Here is a 12,796-nt window from a genome sequence, read left to right as displayed (position 1 = left end):
CCTGGGGTGGCGAGGCCTGGGGTAAGAAGGACCTGGGGTAGGGGCGGGGCCTGGGTAGAGAAGGCGGGGCCTGGGTAGAGAAGGACCTGGGGTAGAGAAGGACCTGGGGTAGGGGGGGGCCTGGTAGGGGGCCTGGGGTAGGCGGACCTGGGGTAGAGAAGGACCTGGGAGAGAAGGACCTGGGGTAGAGAAGGACCTGGGTAGAGAAGGCCTGGGTAGGGGCGGGCCTGGTAGGGCGGGCCTGGGGTAGAGAAGGACTGGGGTAACCTGGGTAGAGAAAGGACCTGGGGTAGAGAAGGACCTGGGTAGAGAAGACCTTGAGAAGGACCTAGAGAAGGACCTGGTAGAGAAGGACCCTGGGGTAGGGGCGGGGCCTGGGGTAGGGGCGGGGCCTGGGGTAGAGAAGGACCTGGGAGTAGAGAAGGACCTGGGGTAGGGGCGGGCCTGGGGAGGGGCGGGCTGGGCCCCCTGCGGGGAGGTGCGGGGCCTGCGGGGAGGGGCGGGCGCCTAGATCATGAAGATGGAGGGAGGGGCGTGGCCTGCAGCTGGGGCGGGGCCTGGTCATGATGAGGGAGAGGGCATGGCCTGCGAGGTGCGGGCCTAGATCATGATGAGGGAGGGAGGGGCGGGCCTGCGGGAGGGGCGGGGCCTCGAGGAGGGGCGGGCCTATGTGATGGACGGGTCCTGCGGGGTGAGGGGCCTGGGTAGGTGAGCCTGCGTCATATGAGGGAGGGGGCGGGGCCTGGGTCATGATGAGGGAGGGAGGGGGCGGGGTCTGGGTCTGATGGACAGATAGGGGCGGGTCTGGGTCAGATGACGCGGGGCCTGGGTCATGATGATGGACAAAGGGGGAGGGCCTCCTGGTTCATGACGGAAGGAAGGAAGGGGCCTGGGTCATGATGATGGACAAAGGGGCAGGGTCTGGGTCATGATGAGGAGGAGAGGCGGGGCCTCCTGGCGTCATGATGGAAGGAGGGGCGGGGCCTCCTGGGTCATGATGGAGGGAGGGGGCGGGGCTTGAGTCGGGGAAAATCATGGGCGGGGCTATGAGAGAGAGAGCCAGGCCCCGCCCCCCGGAGGTTCATCAATCACACGCACAGCCAGGCCCCGCCCCCAGAGGTTCCGTTCACCGGGCCCCACCCCTGAGGCTGTCAATCACACGCATAGTGAGAGCCTGTGTGGGGGCGTGTCCCCCGTCCTGTGGGCGTGGCCCCGTCCTGTTGGGCGTGTCCCGCGTGTTGTGGGCGTGTCCCCTGGCCTGTGGGCGTATCCCCGTGTGTGGGCGTGTCCCCCGTCCTGTGGGCCGTGTCCCCGTGTTTGTGGGCGTGTCCCCCGTCCTGTGGGCGTGTCCCGCGTGTTTGGGCGTGTCCCGCGTGTGTGGGCGTGTCCCTGCCTGTGGGCGTGTCCTGGCCTGTGGGCGGTCCCCTGTCCTGTGGGCGTGGCCCCCGTCCTGTGGGAGTGTCCCCTGGCCTGGGGGCGTGGCTTGGCGGTGGCGTGTCAATGTTTGTGGGCGTCTCCTGCTCTGGGGCGTGGTGGTCTGCTGTGGGCGTGTCCGCCCCTGTGGGCGTGTCCTCCCCTGTGGGGCGTGTCCCTTCCCCCGGCTCCCGCCCCACTCAACCGTTCCTGTGGGTGACGTCACCCCCGGGCCCGGCCCCGGGGGCCCCCCCAGAGGCGGCAGCGCGAGGTCCCGGTGGCCGTGGCCGGCCGCGGTGGGCGTGGCCTCTGATGTTCCGCCCCGTCGTGCCCCGCGGCGGGTCGTCCCGGCGCGGTGCGGCGTGGCGTGCCGGCGAGTCATGGGGTCTCCCGGCCCCGGTGGGCGTGGCCCCCGGTCGTCCCGCCCCCCTCGCTCCCGTACGGCGCAAGGCCCAGGCGCAGGTCGCGCCGGGCCGGGGTCGCCCAGCCAGCGCAGCAGGAAGAGCTCGTCCACCTTTCCGCCGCCAGCGCGGCGGCAGCGGCGGCGGGCGCCTGGCGGGCGGGCGGGGCGTCGGTGCGGGCGCGGCCGCGTCATCACCGGCGGCGACGTAGGGGGACGGAAACGGCGTCGTGTGCAAGGGGTGCGTTCATCACGGGCGACGGGGGAGCGGAAATGGCGTCGGTGCGGGCGGGGCGCGTCACCGCCGAGCGACGGAAGTCACAGAAACGGGCAGAACGTGTCATCGCGGGGCGACGGGGAGTCAGAAACGGCGTCAGTGCGGGCGGGGCGCGTCATCGCGGGGCGACAGGAGAGGCAGAATCGGCGTCAAAGCGGGCGGCGAACGTCATTCCAAAGCGACGGGCCAACAGAACCGCTTGGAAGGAGCGGCGTCCCGAGGACGTCTGCGCATGCCTAGTGATGGCCGCCGCTGAAGTCGCTGCCAAGGACCTGGCGCTCGGTCGGGCATGCGCAGTGCTGCATTCCTGGTGCCTTTTTTTTTTAATATTCCGTGCTCGCATGCGCAGTATGGTCAATGAAGTCGCTGCCAGTAACCGGGCGAGCAACCTGACATGCGCAGTGCCGTATTCCTGGTTTTTGGGGGTTTTTTTTTGTTTTTTGTTTTTTTTCTGCACTGCGCGCATGTGCAATCTGTTTCTGAAGTCTTTTTTATGAGATTGACACCCTGGGGCGGGACTTCCGGTTTCTGAGCTTGACACCCTAGGGGCGGGACTTCTTAATTCTGAGATTGACACGTTGAGCCTGGGTCCCCGCCCTGCTTCCCTGGGTGTCAATTCATGGCCCCAGCTGCCAATCACCTCGCCCTCAGCTTCATTTTAACCAAAGCAGGGGGGGCTGCAGCGACCGGGTTTGAACCAGGCATGCGCGGTGCTGCGTTGCTGGCGTCTATTTTTTATTTCTCCTCTCTTCCGTTCGCGCATGCGTACTAAGGTTTCTGTGAAGTCGCTGCCATCGACCGGGCAGGCGGCCGGACATGCGCACTCGGGTCTCTCCCCCCCCCAGAGATGCACTGCACATGCGCACTGGTGTATTTCTCCCCCCTCCCCCCGCCCACGGGAGCGCATGCGCAGTGGCGTCCTCTGAAGTCCGTACCCACTGCCGGGCACGCGCTGACGGGCGGGTGCTGTGCTGAGTCCTCCTCGGGCGCTGTGCTGAGTCCCCCCGGTGCTGTGCCTCGCCCACTGCTGCACCTCCCAGTAGTCAGCACCCAGCACCCAGCACCCTATGTACTGAGCACCCAGCACTCTGTGTACTGAGCACCCAGAACTCAGTACTGAGCGCCCAGCACCCTGTGTACTGACCCCCGCCACAGCTCTTTTTCTGTGTTCCGTGGGGAGGTGCTGGGTGCTCAGTAATGAGAGTGCTGCGCCCTGTGCTGCGGACGGGTGCTCAAGCGCTGGGGGTCCTGGTGCTGGGTGCTGAACTGGTGCCGAGATGCTGGGTCCTGAACGTGGGGGCGAGTGCTGGGTGCTCAGTCCATGAGGAGCTGAGTGCTGAGGGTGCTGGGTGCTCAGTACATCGAGTGCTGGGTGCTGAGGGTGCTGGGTGCTGGGTACTCAGTGTGGCAGGGTGCTGGGTGCTCCACTCCATAGACCTCCCGGGTGCCCGAGGGGCGAGTACTGGGCGCTCAGTCCTGAGAGTGCTTGGGCTGGGTGCTGGGGACTCGGTGATTTTTTTTTGTTTTTAATTTCCGGCTGCGGCTGTTGTTTGTTGTTTGTATTATTATTGTTGTCGTTATTGTTAATTATTATTATTATTTTTATTGTTTATTATTATTATTATTTTTTTATTGTTTATTATTATTGTTGTCGATATTGTTTATTATTATTATTGTTGTCGTTTTGACAACACCCCGCCCCTGCCGTCGTTTCCGTCGCCGTCGCTGTTGTTCGCGGTCACCGTTACTCCTTCACGGCTGCCGTCGATGTTGTTTGTTGTTCGCTGGAACGAAAACAACAGCGACGACGACAGCGACGAGTGATAATAATAATATGCGACACGGCGACAAAAGTCAGAACCGGGGCCCCGGGCGTCGTGGAGAATAAACAACAACAACAAAGTCGAGCCCTCGGGTAAGAATAACAACACAGCAGCTCGGACTTCAACAATAGCGAAGACCACGGCAAATAAATAACGATAACAAATAAATAATAAATAATAATAATACAAAAACAATAAAACAAATAAATAATAATAATCAATAAACAATAACAACAAATAAATAACAGTAAATAATAATAAATAATAATGAATAAATAATAACAAATAAATTAACAACAAATAAATAATAATAATAAATAATAATAATAAATAATAAAAATAATATAATATAATAATAATAAACAAAAACAATAACAACAAATAAACAATAACAACAAATAATAATATAATAGTAAATAATAATTAATAAATAATAATAACAAATAAACAATATTAAAATAATAACAAAACAATAAAACAAATAAATAATAAACAACAAATAATAATAATAACAAGTAAATAAAACATAAATAACAATAACAACACAAAACCGTAAACAATAGCAAAAAAACACGGCAAATAACATAACAAACAAATAAATAATTATAACAAATAAATAATATCATAATAATAAGAAATAATGACAAAACTATAAAAACAAATAAACAATAACCACAAAAAATAATAATAATAAATAATAAATAATAACAAATTATAATAAATAAATAATATTGACAAATAAATAACATAACAAATAAGCAATAAAATAATAAATATAATAACAAATAAATACTAAAAAAAAAAAAAAAAGTCCCGGCACCCGGATGATAATAATAATAATAATAATAATAATAATAATAATGAACCGCAAACAATAAAAACCCCCGCGAGATCAACAACAACCAAACATCAGCACTGACTCCCGCGACCACAACTTCCTCCACCATGCGGGCCGCGGTGGGTGCTGACTGCGGGGTGGGGGGCCCGGGGTGCTGGACTCAGTCCTCCTCCTTCCCGCCAGCCCGGGTCCGGAGACAACACACGGGGAGCCTGGGCTGAGCCGGGTGCTGCGTGCTCGGTCCTCCTGCCCTCAGTGAGTCCGGGGCTCGGGGGTCGCTCAGTCCGTCCCGGGGTGCTGGACTCGGTCCTCCTCCCCGGCCCTCAGCCGTCAATCACCCCCTGGCCCCGCCCACAGCCGTCAATCACCCCAGGCCCGCCCACACCGTCAATACCCCCAGGCCCCGCCCTCAGCCGTCAATCACCCCCAGGCCCCGCCAAAGCCGTCAATCACCCCAGGCCCCGCCCACAGCCGTCAATCACCCCAGGCCCCGCCCACAGCCTCCGGTTCCTTCAGTTTCTCCGGGGGCAGCGGTGACTGACTGGACGGGTGGGAGGGCCTGCTCGGGGCTTGAGTGACAGACGCGGCCCGCCCCTCGCCACGTGATTGACAGCCGGGGTGTGGCGGGGGGGCGGGGCCGCAGGAACCGCAGGGGTCGGGGATTTTACATAAAATGCAAATGAGGAGCCCGGGCCACGCCCCTCGGCGATGTCAATGAGGAAAAGTAGCTCCGCCCACGCCTGTCAGTCATCAGCGAGGCCCCGCCCACACCCCTGTCCGTCACACTCGAGGCCCCGCCCAATCTGTCCACCCTGTCAGTCACTGGCGGGCCCAGCCCACCCTGAGGCCCCAGCGCCTGTGAACTCCGCCCCTGCGCCCCCGGAGGCTCCGCCACCGCGGCCTGCGGGGTGATGGACAGGCAGGGGGCGGGAACTCTGGGGGTGATTGACAGTTGTGGGGCGCCGGGCGGGGCCTGCGGGTGATGGACAGCTGCGGTGGGCGGGCCCGCAGGAACTGACTGACAGGAAAGGGCGGAGCCAGTGGGAAGTGGTGGCGGGGCCTGGCGGTGATTGACAGGTCAGGGCGGGGCCTGCTGGGTAGAGGTTGATTGATGGGGGACAGGGCGGGTCTGGGTGATTGACAGGGGCGGGGCTGTGGTGATTGACAGGGGGCGGGGGCTGTGGGTGATTGACAGGGGCAGGGCTGGGGTGATTGACAAGTCCCCGGTGCTGAGTCCCCAGTGCTCGATGCTGAGTCCCGGCGGTGCTCAGTTCCTCCCCCACCCCGACCCCCGGACCCGGACCCCGACCGAGTACTCAGCACTCACAGAAGCACCGAGCACTCAGCACCCACTCCACCCCAGCGGGCCCCGCCACCATCCCAACTCCCCAGCCCGCGCCAGAGCGCCCAGACCGCGGAAGCACCGAGCACTCAGCACCCACGCAGCGTCACGTGGGCCCCGGTGGGGCGTGGCCTGGGCCGGGGTGGGGCGTGGCCCCGCTCGCCGAGACTCGGTCCTTCCCCGACCGGAAGCCGCGGGCCTCGGACCCGGGGCCCCCGACGGCGCCGACCGGAAGTCCCGGGGGGGGTCGGACCCGGGGCCCGGCCGCGGGGGGCGGTGAGTGCGGGGTCCGGGACGGGGGTGTGGGTGCTGGGTGCTCGGTGCTCCGGGGTCGGGTTTCGGAGAGAAAACGCGGGGCCGCGGGGGTGGGTGGGTGCTGGTTGCTCGGTTGTGTGCTCATCGGTGAGTCCGGTGCTCGGTGCTCGGTCCTTCCTTCCCCCCCCCCCGCCCCAGACTCCGTGCCTGAGTCCAGTACTCGCTCGGTGCTCGGGCTGGGTGCTCCTGTCCCTCGGTTGCTCGGGTCCCTCTGCCCGCCCGGCCCGCTGAGCCCCGACCGGGGCCTGAGGGAGCAATCACCGAGTCCTCAGCACCCAGCACCGACCCTGCCCGCTTGGCGATGTCCGACAATGACCGAGGCCAGCCCCAGGCACCAGCACTCACCGCTGAGCACTCAGGAGCGACCGAGCACCAGCACCCGAGCGAGCAACCGACGAGCACCCAGCACGATGCGAGCACGACGAGCACAGCAAAACAACCGAGCGTCAGCACCGAAAACCGAGCCCAGCACCCAGCCCGGTCGGAGCGACCCAGCACCCAGCACCGAGCACCCAGCACTCACTGCCGAGCAACCGAGCACCAGCACCGACCAAGCACCGAGCCCCAGCACCCAGCCCCGAGCGAGCGACCCAGCACCCAGCACGAGCCCCTGCACCAGCACGAGTAACCGAGCTCCAGCACCGAATCACCGAGCTCCAGCAACCGAATCACTGAGCACCCAGCACCCGGCAACCGAGCACCAGCACCCTCCCGCGCTGACCCGGCCCCCCCCGCCCCCCCGCAGGCCCCCGGACCCCGCTGACCCCCGACCCGACCCCGGCCCCGCACCGCCTTCCGGCCGAGCAGCTGCGCGCGCTCGAGCGCTCTTCGCGGAGACGCACTACCCGGACGGGGGCGCGCGCCGGCGCTGGGCCGCGCGCTGGGGCTGCCGGAGGCGCGGGTGCAGGTGAGGGGGCCCGGAGGGGGGTGAGGGTCGGATCCGGAAAAATCCGGAAAAAAATCCGGGTAAAACTGCAAAAAATCCGGGTTTTTCACGCGAAAATTCGCGTTTTTCAAGCAAAAATTTGGGTTTTGCACCCATGCAGCTGCGCGCTGGGGCTGCCGGAAGTGCAGGTAACGGGGTCCGGGGGGGTCGGGGAGTCGGGGCTCGGACCCGGGGTCAAATCCGGAAAAAATCCGGAGAAAAGTGCAAAAAATCCGGAGTTTTCACGCGAAAATCCGCGTTTTCTACGCAAAAATCCGGGTTTTGTCGCCAGAAAGCCTCTCGCTGGGGCCGACGGAAGTGCAGGTGAGGGTACCGGGGGTTCGGGGAGGCCTGAGGGGGGTCGGGGAGTCAGAGCTCGGACCCGGGGCCAGGGGCCGGGGTAAAAATCCACGAAAAATCTGCATAAAAGTGCAAGAAATCCAGGTTTTTTACGCGAAAATCCGCGTTTTTTACGCAAAACTCTGGGTTTTTTACACAAAATCCGGGGTTTGTACCAACTAAGTCGCTCCCTGGGACTGACGGAAGTGCAGGTAACGGGGTCCCGGGGGGTCGGGGAGTCGGGGCTCAGACCCGGGGCCTGGGACCGAGGTAAAATCCGCGAAAATGTGCAAATAATCCGCATAAAAGTGTAAAAAACCCGGGTTTTTCAAGCAAAAATTTGGGTTTTTTACACAAAAATCCGGGTTTTGCAGCCACCAAGCCGCTCCCTGGGGCCGCCCCAGGCGCGGGGGCGGATAACGAAGGGGTTGGGAGGAGTCCGGGTGGTGGGGACTCGGACCCGGGGTCGGGATCCAGGGTAAAATCCGCGAAAAAGTGCAAAAAATCCAGGTTTTTCAAGCAAAAATTTGGGTTTTTTACGCGAAAAATCTGGGTTTTGCACCCACAAGCCGCTCCCTGGGGCTGCCGGAGGCGCGGGTGCGGGTACGGGGGGCCCGGGGGTGGGTTCGGGGCCCAGGTGGTGCAGGGGGCTCGGACCCGGGGTCAAAAAGTGCAAAAAATCCATGTTTTTCAAGCAAAAAAATTGGTTTTTTACACAAAAATCGGGGTTTTGCACCCATGAAGCTGCACGCTGGGTCTGCCCGAGGCGCGGGTGCAGGTAACGGGGGGGGGGGGGGGGGTTCGGAGGAGTACGTGAGGTGCGGGTCTCAGACCCCGGGCCAAAAATTGCGAAAAATCCGCATAAAAGTTCAAAAAATCCGGATAAAAGTGCAAAGAATCCGGGTTTTTCAAGCAAAAATCTGCGTTTTTTACACAAAAATCGGGGTTTTATAGCCACCAAGTCGCTCCCTGGGGCTGCCTGAGGCGCACGGGTGACGGTACCGGGTGTTGGGGGGGATGGGGGCCGGGGCTCGGACCCGCGCTCGGTAACCGGGGCCAAATCTGCAAAAATGTGCAAAAAATCGGGGTTTTCCACACCAAAAAATCGTGATTTTACACAAAAACCCGGGTTTTGCACCCACCAAGCCTCTCCCTGGGGCTGCCCGAGGCGCGGGGGCGGGTACCGGGGGCGTTGGGAGGAGTCCGGGTGGTGGGGACTCGCACCCGGGGCCAGGATCGGGGGTGAAATGCGCAAAAAAGTGCAAAAAATCCCGGTTTTTTCACGCAAAAATTCTCGTTTTTTACACAAAAACCTGGATTTTGCACCCACAAAGCCTCTCCGTGGGGCCGACGGAGGCGCAGGTGAGGGTACCGGGGGGTCGGGGAGGCCTGAGGGGGGGGAAAGGGGGGCCGGGGCTCGCACCCAGGGTCAGAAACCGGGTGAAATCCACATAAAAGTGCAAAAAATCCGGGTTTTTCACACAAAAACCCGGGTTTTGCGCCCCCGAAGCCGCTCCCTGGGGCCGCCCGAGGCGCGGGCGCGGTGACCGGGTTCCCGGCGGGGGCCTCCGGAGCCTCGGACCCGGGGCCGCGTGGACGCGGGTGCGAAAAACCCGTGAAAAACCCGCAAAAGTAACCCGGATTTTTCACACTCGACTCGATTCTTATTTTTTTTGCACCGCGTTCCGGGTTTTTCACGGCCGCCCGGGGTCGGCGGCGCCGCGGGGTCGGACCCGGGGCCGGGGGTGCGGGGGGCTCGGACCCGGGGCCGGAACCGCGTGAAAAATCCGCACCAATCCGGGATTTTCACAAAAATTTCCACGATTTTCACCCAAAAAATGCGGGTTTTTTACACAAAAATCCGGTTTTTTCGCGGGGCGGCGTAGATGCGGCGGCGGAGACTCGGACCCCGGACCCCGGACCCCCGGCCACATCCGGGCACCGCGGGGGCCGCGTAGACGCCGCCCGCACCCGATTTATTATTTATTTTTATTTATTTTCTCGAACCCGAGTTTTTTTATTTTTATTTTTGTTGTTTTCCGGGGTTCGCGTAGACGCGGGGTTGGCGGGGCGGGCCCGGGCGTCCCGGGGTCGGGGGGTCGGTGTAGACGCGTCCCCGCCCCCCCCCGCCCCCCCACCCACCCCGCAGGGTAAAAAAAAAAACAAAACAAAATGAAATCAAATTTAAAAATTAAATTTAAAAATAATAAAAATCCGGCTCCGAGCCGCCCCGGGGTCCCCCGCCATTCTGCCGCCGCCAAGGCCGCCGCGGAGCATGCCGGGAGCGGGGCCACCCCCCCAACCCACCCCCACCCCAAACCCCCCGCGAAAAAAAAACCCGGATTTAACAAAAAAAAAACGAATCAAAAACAAAAAAAAACGGGGAAACTGAAGGCACGGACGAGTGGGAAAAAAGAAAAAAATCCGCAAAAAAAACTCGGGTGTTTGGACCCCGGGGCCCCCAAGGCGGTCGCCGTCACCCCCGGCGCGCACGCGAGAACCCCGGGGCCCCAAAACCCACGAAAAAAAACCCGGAAAAAACCGAATTATTTTAAAAAAATTTATCTGATTTCGCCGCGAAATTTACTTTTTTATTGTGTTATTATTATTATTGATTTTATTTTTTATTTTATTTTTTCTCTCCCCGCGGCCCTGGGATCCCGGGTTTGCGACCCCGCCCGGTCCCCGCGGGCATCCCCCGGCCGTCGCTTCCCCCCAGCCCCGCAACTCCCAACCCCCACCCCGCGCCGCCGACGTCAACGTCAATAAAAAACAACAACGACGGCGGCGGAGACGAAAATTGAAGGAGAAAAATTTTTAATGAAAAATAAATTAAACCCCGGGGGCGGCGGCGTCACGTGGTTCCCGGGGTCCCCGATCGGATTCCGCGTCTACGCGGGCGGCGGGGGCGGGGCGGGGAGGCCCGGGGTCCGAGACGGGGGGAAAAAATCAATAAAAATAAAAACAAAACCAAAAAAAAACAATAAAAATTAAACAAATAACGATAATCATAATAATAATCATCATAAAAAAAGTGACACATCCGGGTCCTTTGCGCTTTTTGGGGGTTTATTTTTTTCTCATTCCGGCCCCGGGTCCGAGCCTCGGCTTTAAAAACAAAAAACCCGGGGTCCTGGGCCTCCCGGGGGCCGGAAAATCGGGCTTCATGCGCCCGCGACTCGCACCATCCCAACCCCCCGCCGCTGTCAACCGCGATTAAAGTCGCGTCGACGGCGGCGCCGCAATAAAAACCAATTACGGGGGTCGGGGTGGGGGGGGGGGGCTGGGGTTGGGGGCGGGGACCCCGGAGCTCCCCGACCCCGCCCCTCACCCCGCGCGGGGCATTGTGGGCCCCGATTTTTTTATTTTTTTCTTTTTTAATATTTTTTAATTTAATTCGGATTTTTTTAATTTTCGCTCTCGGACCGAAAAAAATCGGGTTTTTTTTCGCACCCGGGGTTTTCGGACCCGGGTTTTTTTCTCGGACCCCGGGCCGCGGCCGCGGGCGGCGCTCGGACCCCGAACCCCGAAAAAACCCGGATTTCCGGGCCGCGCGGACGCGGGGTTTGTTCTGTTTTGTTTTTTCCACTCGAACTCGATGTGGGAGGAAGGGACCGGAAGTGGACGCGGGGCCCCGCCCCCGGCCACGCCCACCGACCTAGGATTCCCCGTTCCCCGGGTCCGAGCCCCGGGGCGGAAACAGCGGCCAAAGGTGCGGGGTGGGCGGGGCCTGGGGGCGACGGACGGGGCCTGAGGTGACGGGCGGCCCTGGGGGCGGAGCCAAGGTGACGGGTGAGCCTGGGGGCGGGGCTGGCGCTGCTGTAGAGGAGATGATGTCATTGGGGGCGGGGCTGGCGCTGCTGACGTCGCTGCTTCTGCTGGGGAGGGGCTGACATCACCGGGGGCGGGGCCAAGATGACGGGTGACCCTGGGGGCGGAGCCAGGAAGACGGGCTACCCTGGGGGTGCGACAGGCGCTGCTGTAGAGGTGATGTCGCCATTGTGGGCGGGGCCTGGGGTGACGGACGGGGCCTGGGTGGGGCCAGGGGGGGTGACGGGCGAACGTGGGGGCGGGGCCGGCATAGCTGATGTCATTGCTGCTGTGGTGGAGGAGGTGACGTCAACCAGGGGCGGGGCCTGGCGGAGATGGGCGGGGCTGTTGCTGTGGAGGAGGTGATGTCATTGGGGGTCGACCCGGGGCGGGGCCTGGAGATGACTGGCGGGCCTGGGGGCGGGGTCAGAGCTGCTAACTTTGCTGCTGTGGAGGAGGTGACGTCACCTGGGGGCGGGGCTGGGGTGACGGGCGGCCCTGGGGCGGGGCCTGGGGTGACGGGCGGGCGGGCCTGGGGCGGGGCTGGCGTTCCTGCTGAGGAGGTGATGTCATTGGAGGCGTGGTCTGGGCGTGGCCTGGAGGTGATTGACAGGGCTGCACGGCTGACATCGCTCCTGCTGGGGTGGTGGGGCGGGGGTGGGTCCGGGGGTGACGGGCGGGCGGCCCTGAGGGCGGGGCTTGGGGTGATAGGCGGGACCGGGGATGACGGGGGGCGGGGCTGGGGTGACGGACGGGCGGCCCTGGGGGCGGGGCTGGGGTGACGGATGGAGCCTGGGCAGGCACTCGGGGCGTGGCTGTCGCTGCTGTGGAGGAGGTGATGTCATTGGGGGCGGGGCCTGGGGTGACGGGCAGCCCTGGGGACGGGGCCTGGTCCATGGGGTGGGCGGGGCGCCGGGTGCTGGGTGCTCAGTCCCAGTCCTGGGAGGAGGAGCAGAAACCGGGACTCAGCACCCAGCACCCGGGACTCAGCACCCAGCACCCGGGACTCAGCACCCAGTACCCAATACCCAGGACTCAACACCCAGTACCCAATACCCAGGACTCAACACCCAGTACCCAGTAGCCAGGACTCAGTACCCAGAACCCGGGACTCAGCACCCAGTACCCGGGACCCAGCACCCAGTACTCAGTACCCGGGACTCAGCACACAGTACCAGTACCCAGGACTCAGCACCCAGTACCCAGTACCCGGGACTCAGTACCCAGTACCCAGGGCTCAGTACCCAAAACCCAGCACCCATTACTCATTACCTAGTACTCAATACCCGGCACTCAGTACCAGCACCAGCAACA

General features: G+C 61.2%; 1 protein-coding gene across 1 annotated transcript; it reads right to left on the bottom strand.

Moving 5' to 3' along the window:
* Positions 1 to 8,021: 8,021 nt before the first annotated feature.
* On the bottom strand, positions 8,022 to 12,379 carry LOC119086684 (basic proline-rich protein-like). The gene is made up of 4 exons (XM_037199237.1): positions 12,015 to 12,379; positions 11,126 to 11,771; positions 8,815 to 9,427; positions 8,022 to 8,734 (listed from the first exon to the last, which is right to left on the bottom strand). The coding sequence occupies exons 1-4, from the start codon at positions 12,377 to 12,379 to the stop codon at positions 8,022 to 8,024; spliced, it is 2,337 nt and encodes a 778-aa protein (XP_037055132.1).
* Between the last annotated feature and the right edge of the window lie 417 nt (positions 12,380 to 12,796).

This window comes from Peromyscus leucopus, chromosome X (genome assembly GCF_004664715.2).
Source record: "Peromyscus leucopus breed LL Stock chromosome X, UCI_PerLeu_2.1, whole genome shotgun sequence".
Classification (NCBI taxonomy): domain Eukaryota; kingdom Metazoa; phylum Chordata; class Mammalia; order Rodentia; family Cricetidae; genus Peromyscus; species Peromyscus leucopus.
This window is presented reverse-complemented; position numbering and strand designations above follow the sequence as displayed.

Excerpts from the sequence above, each read along its gene's own strand:
- LOC119086684 (XM_037199237.1), bottom strand. The coding sequence starts at position 12,379 with ATGGACCAGGCCCCGTCCCCAGGGCTGCCCGTCACCCCAGGCCCCGCC. Across the intron at positions 11,772-12,014 it reads GAACGCCAGCCCCGCCCCAG|CAGCAATGACATCAGCTATG; the intron begins GCCCGCCCGCCC and ends CCTCCACCACAG. Across the intron at positions 9,428-11,125 it reads CCCGGGTCCGAAAACCCCGG|CCCCCCGCACCCCCGGCCCC; the intron begins GTGCGAAAAAAA and ends CCCGGGTCCGAG.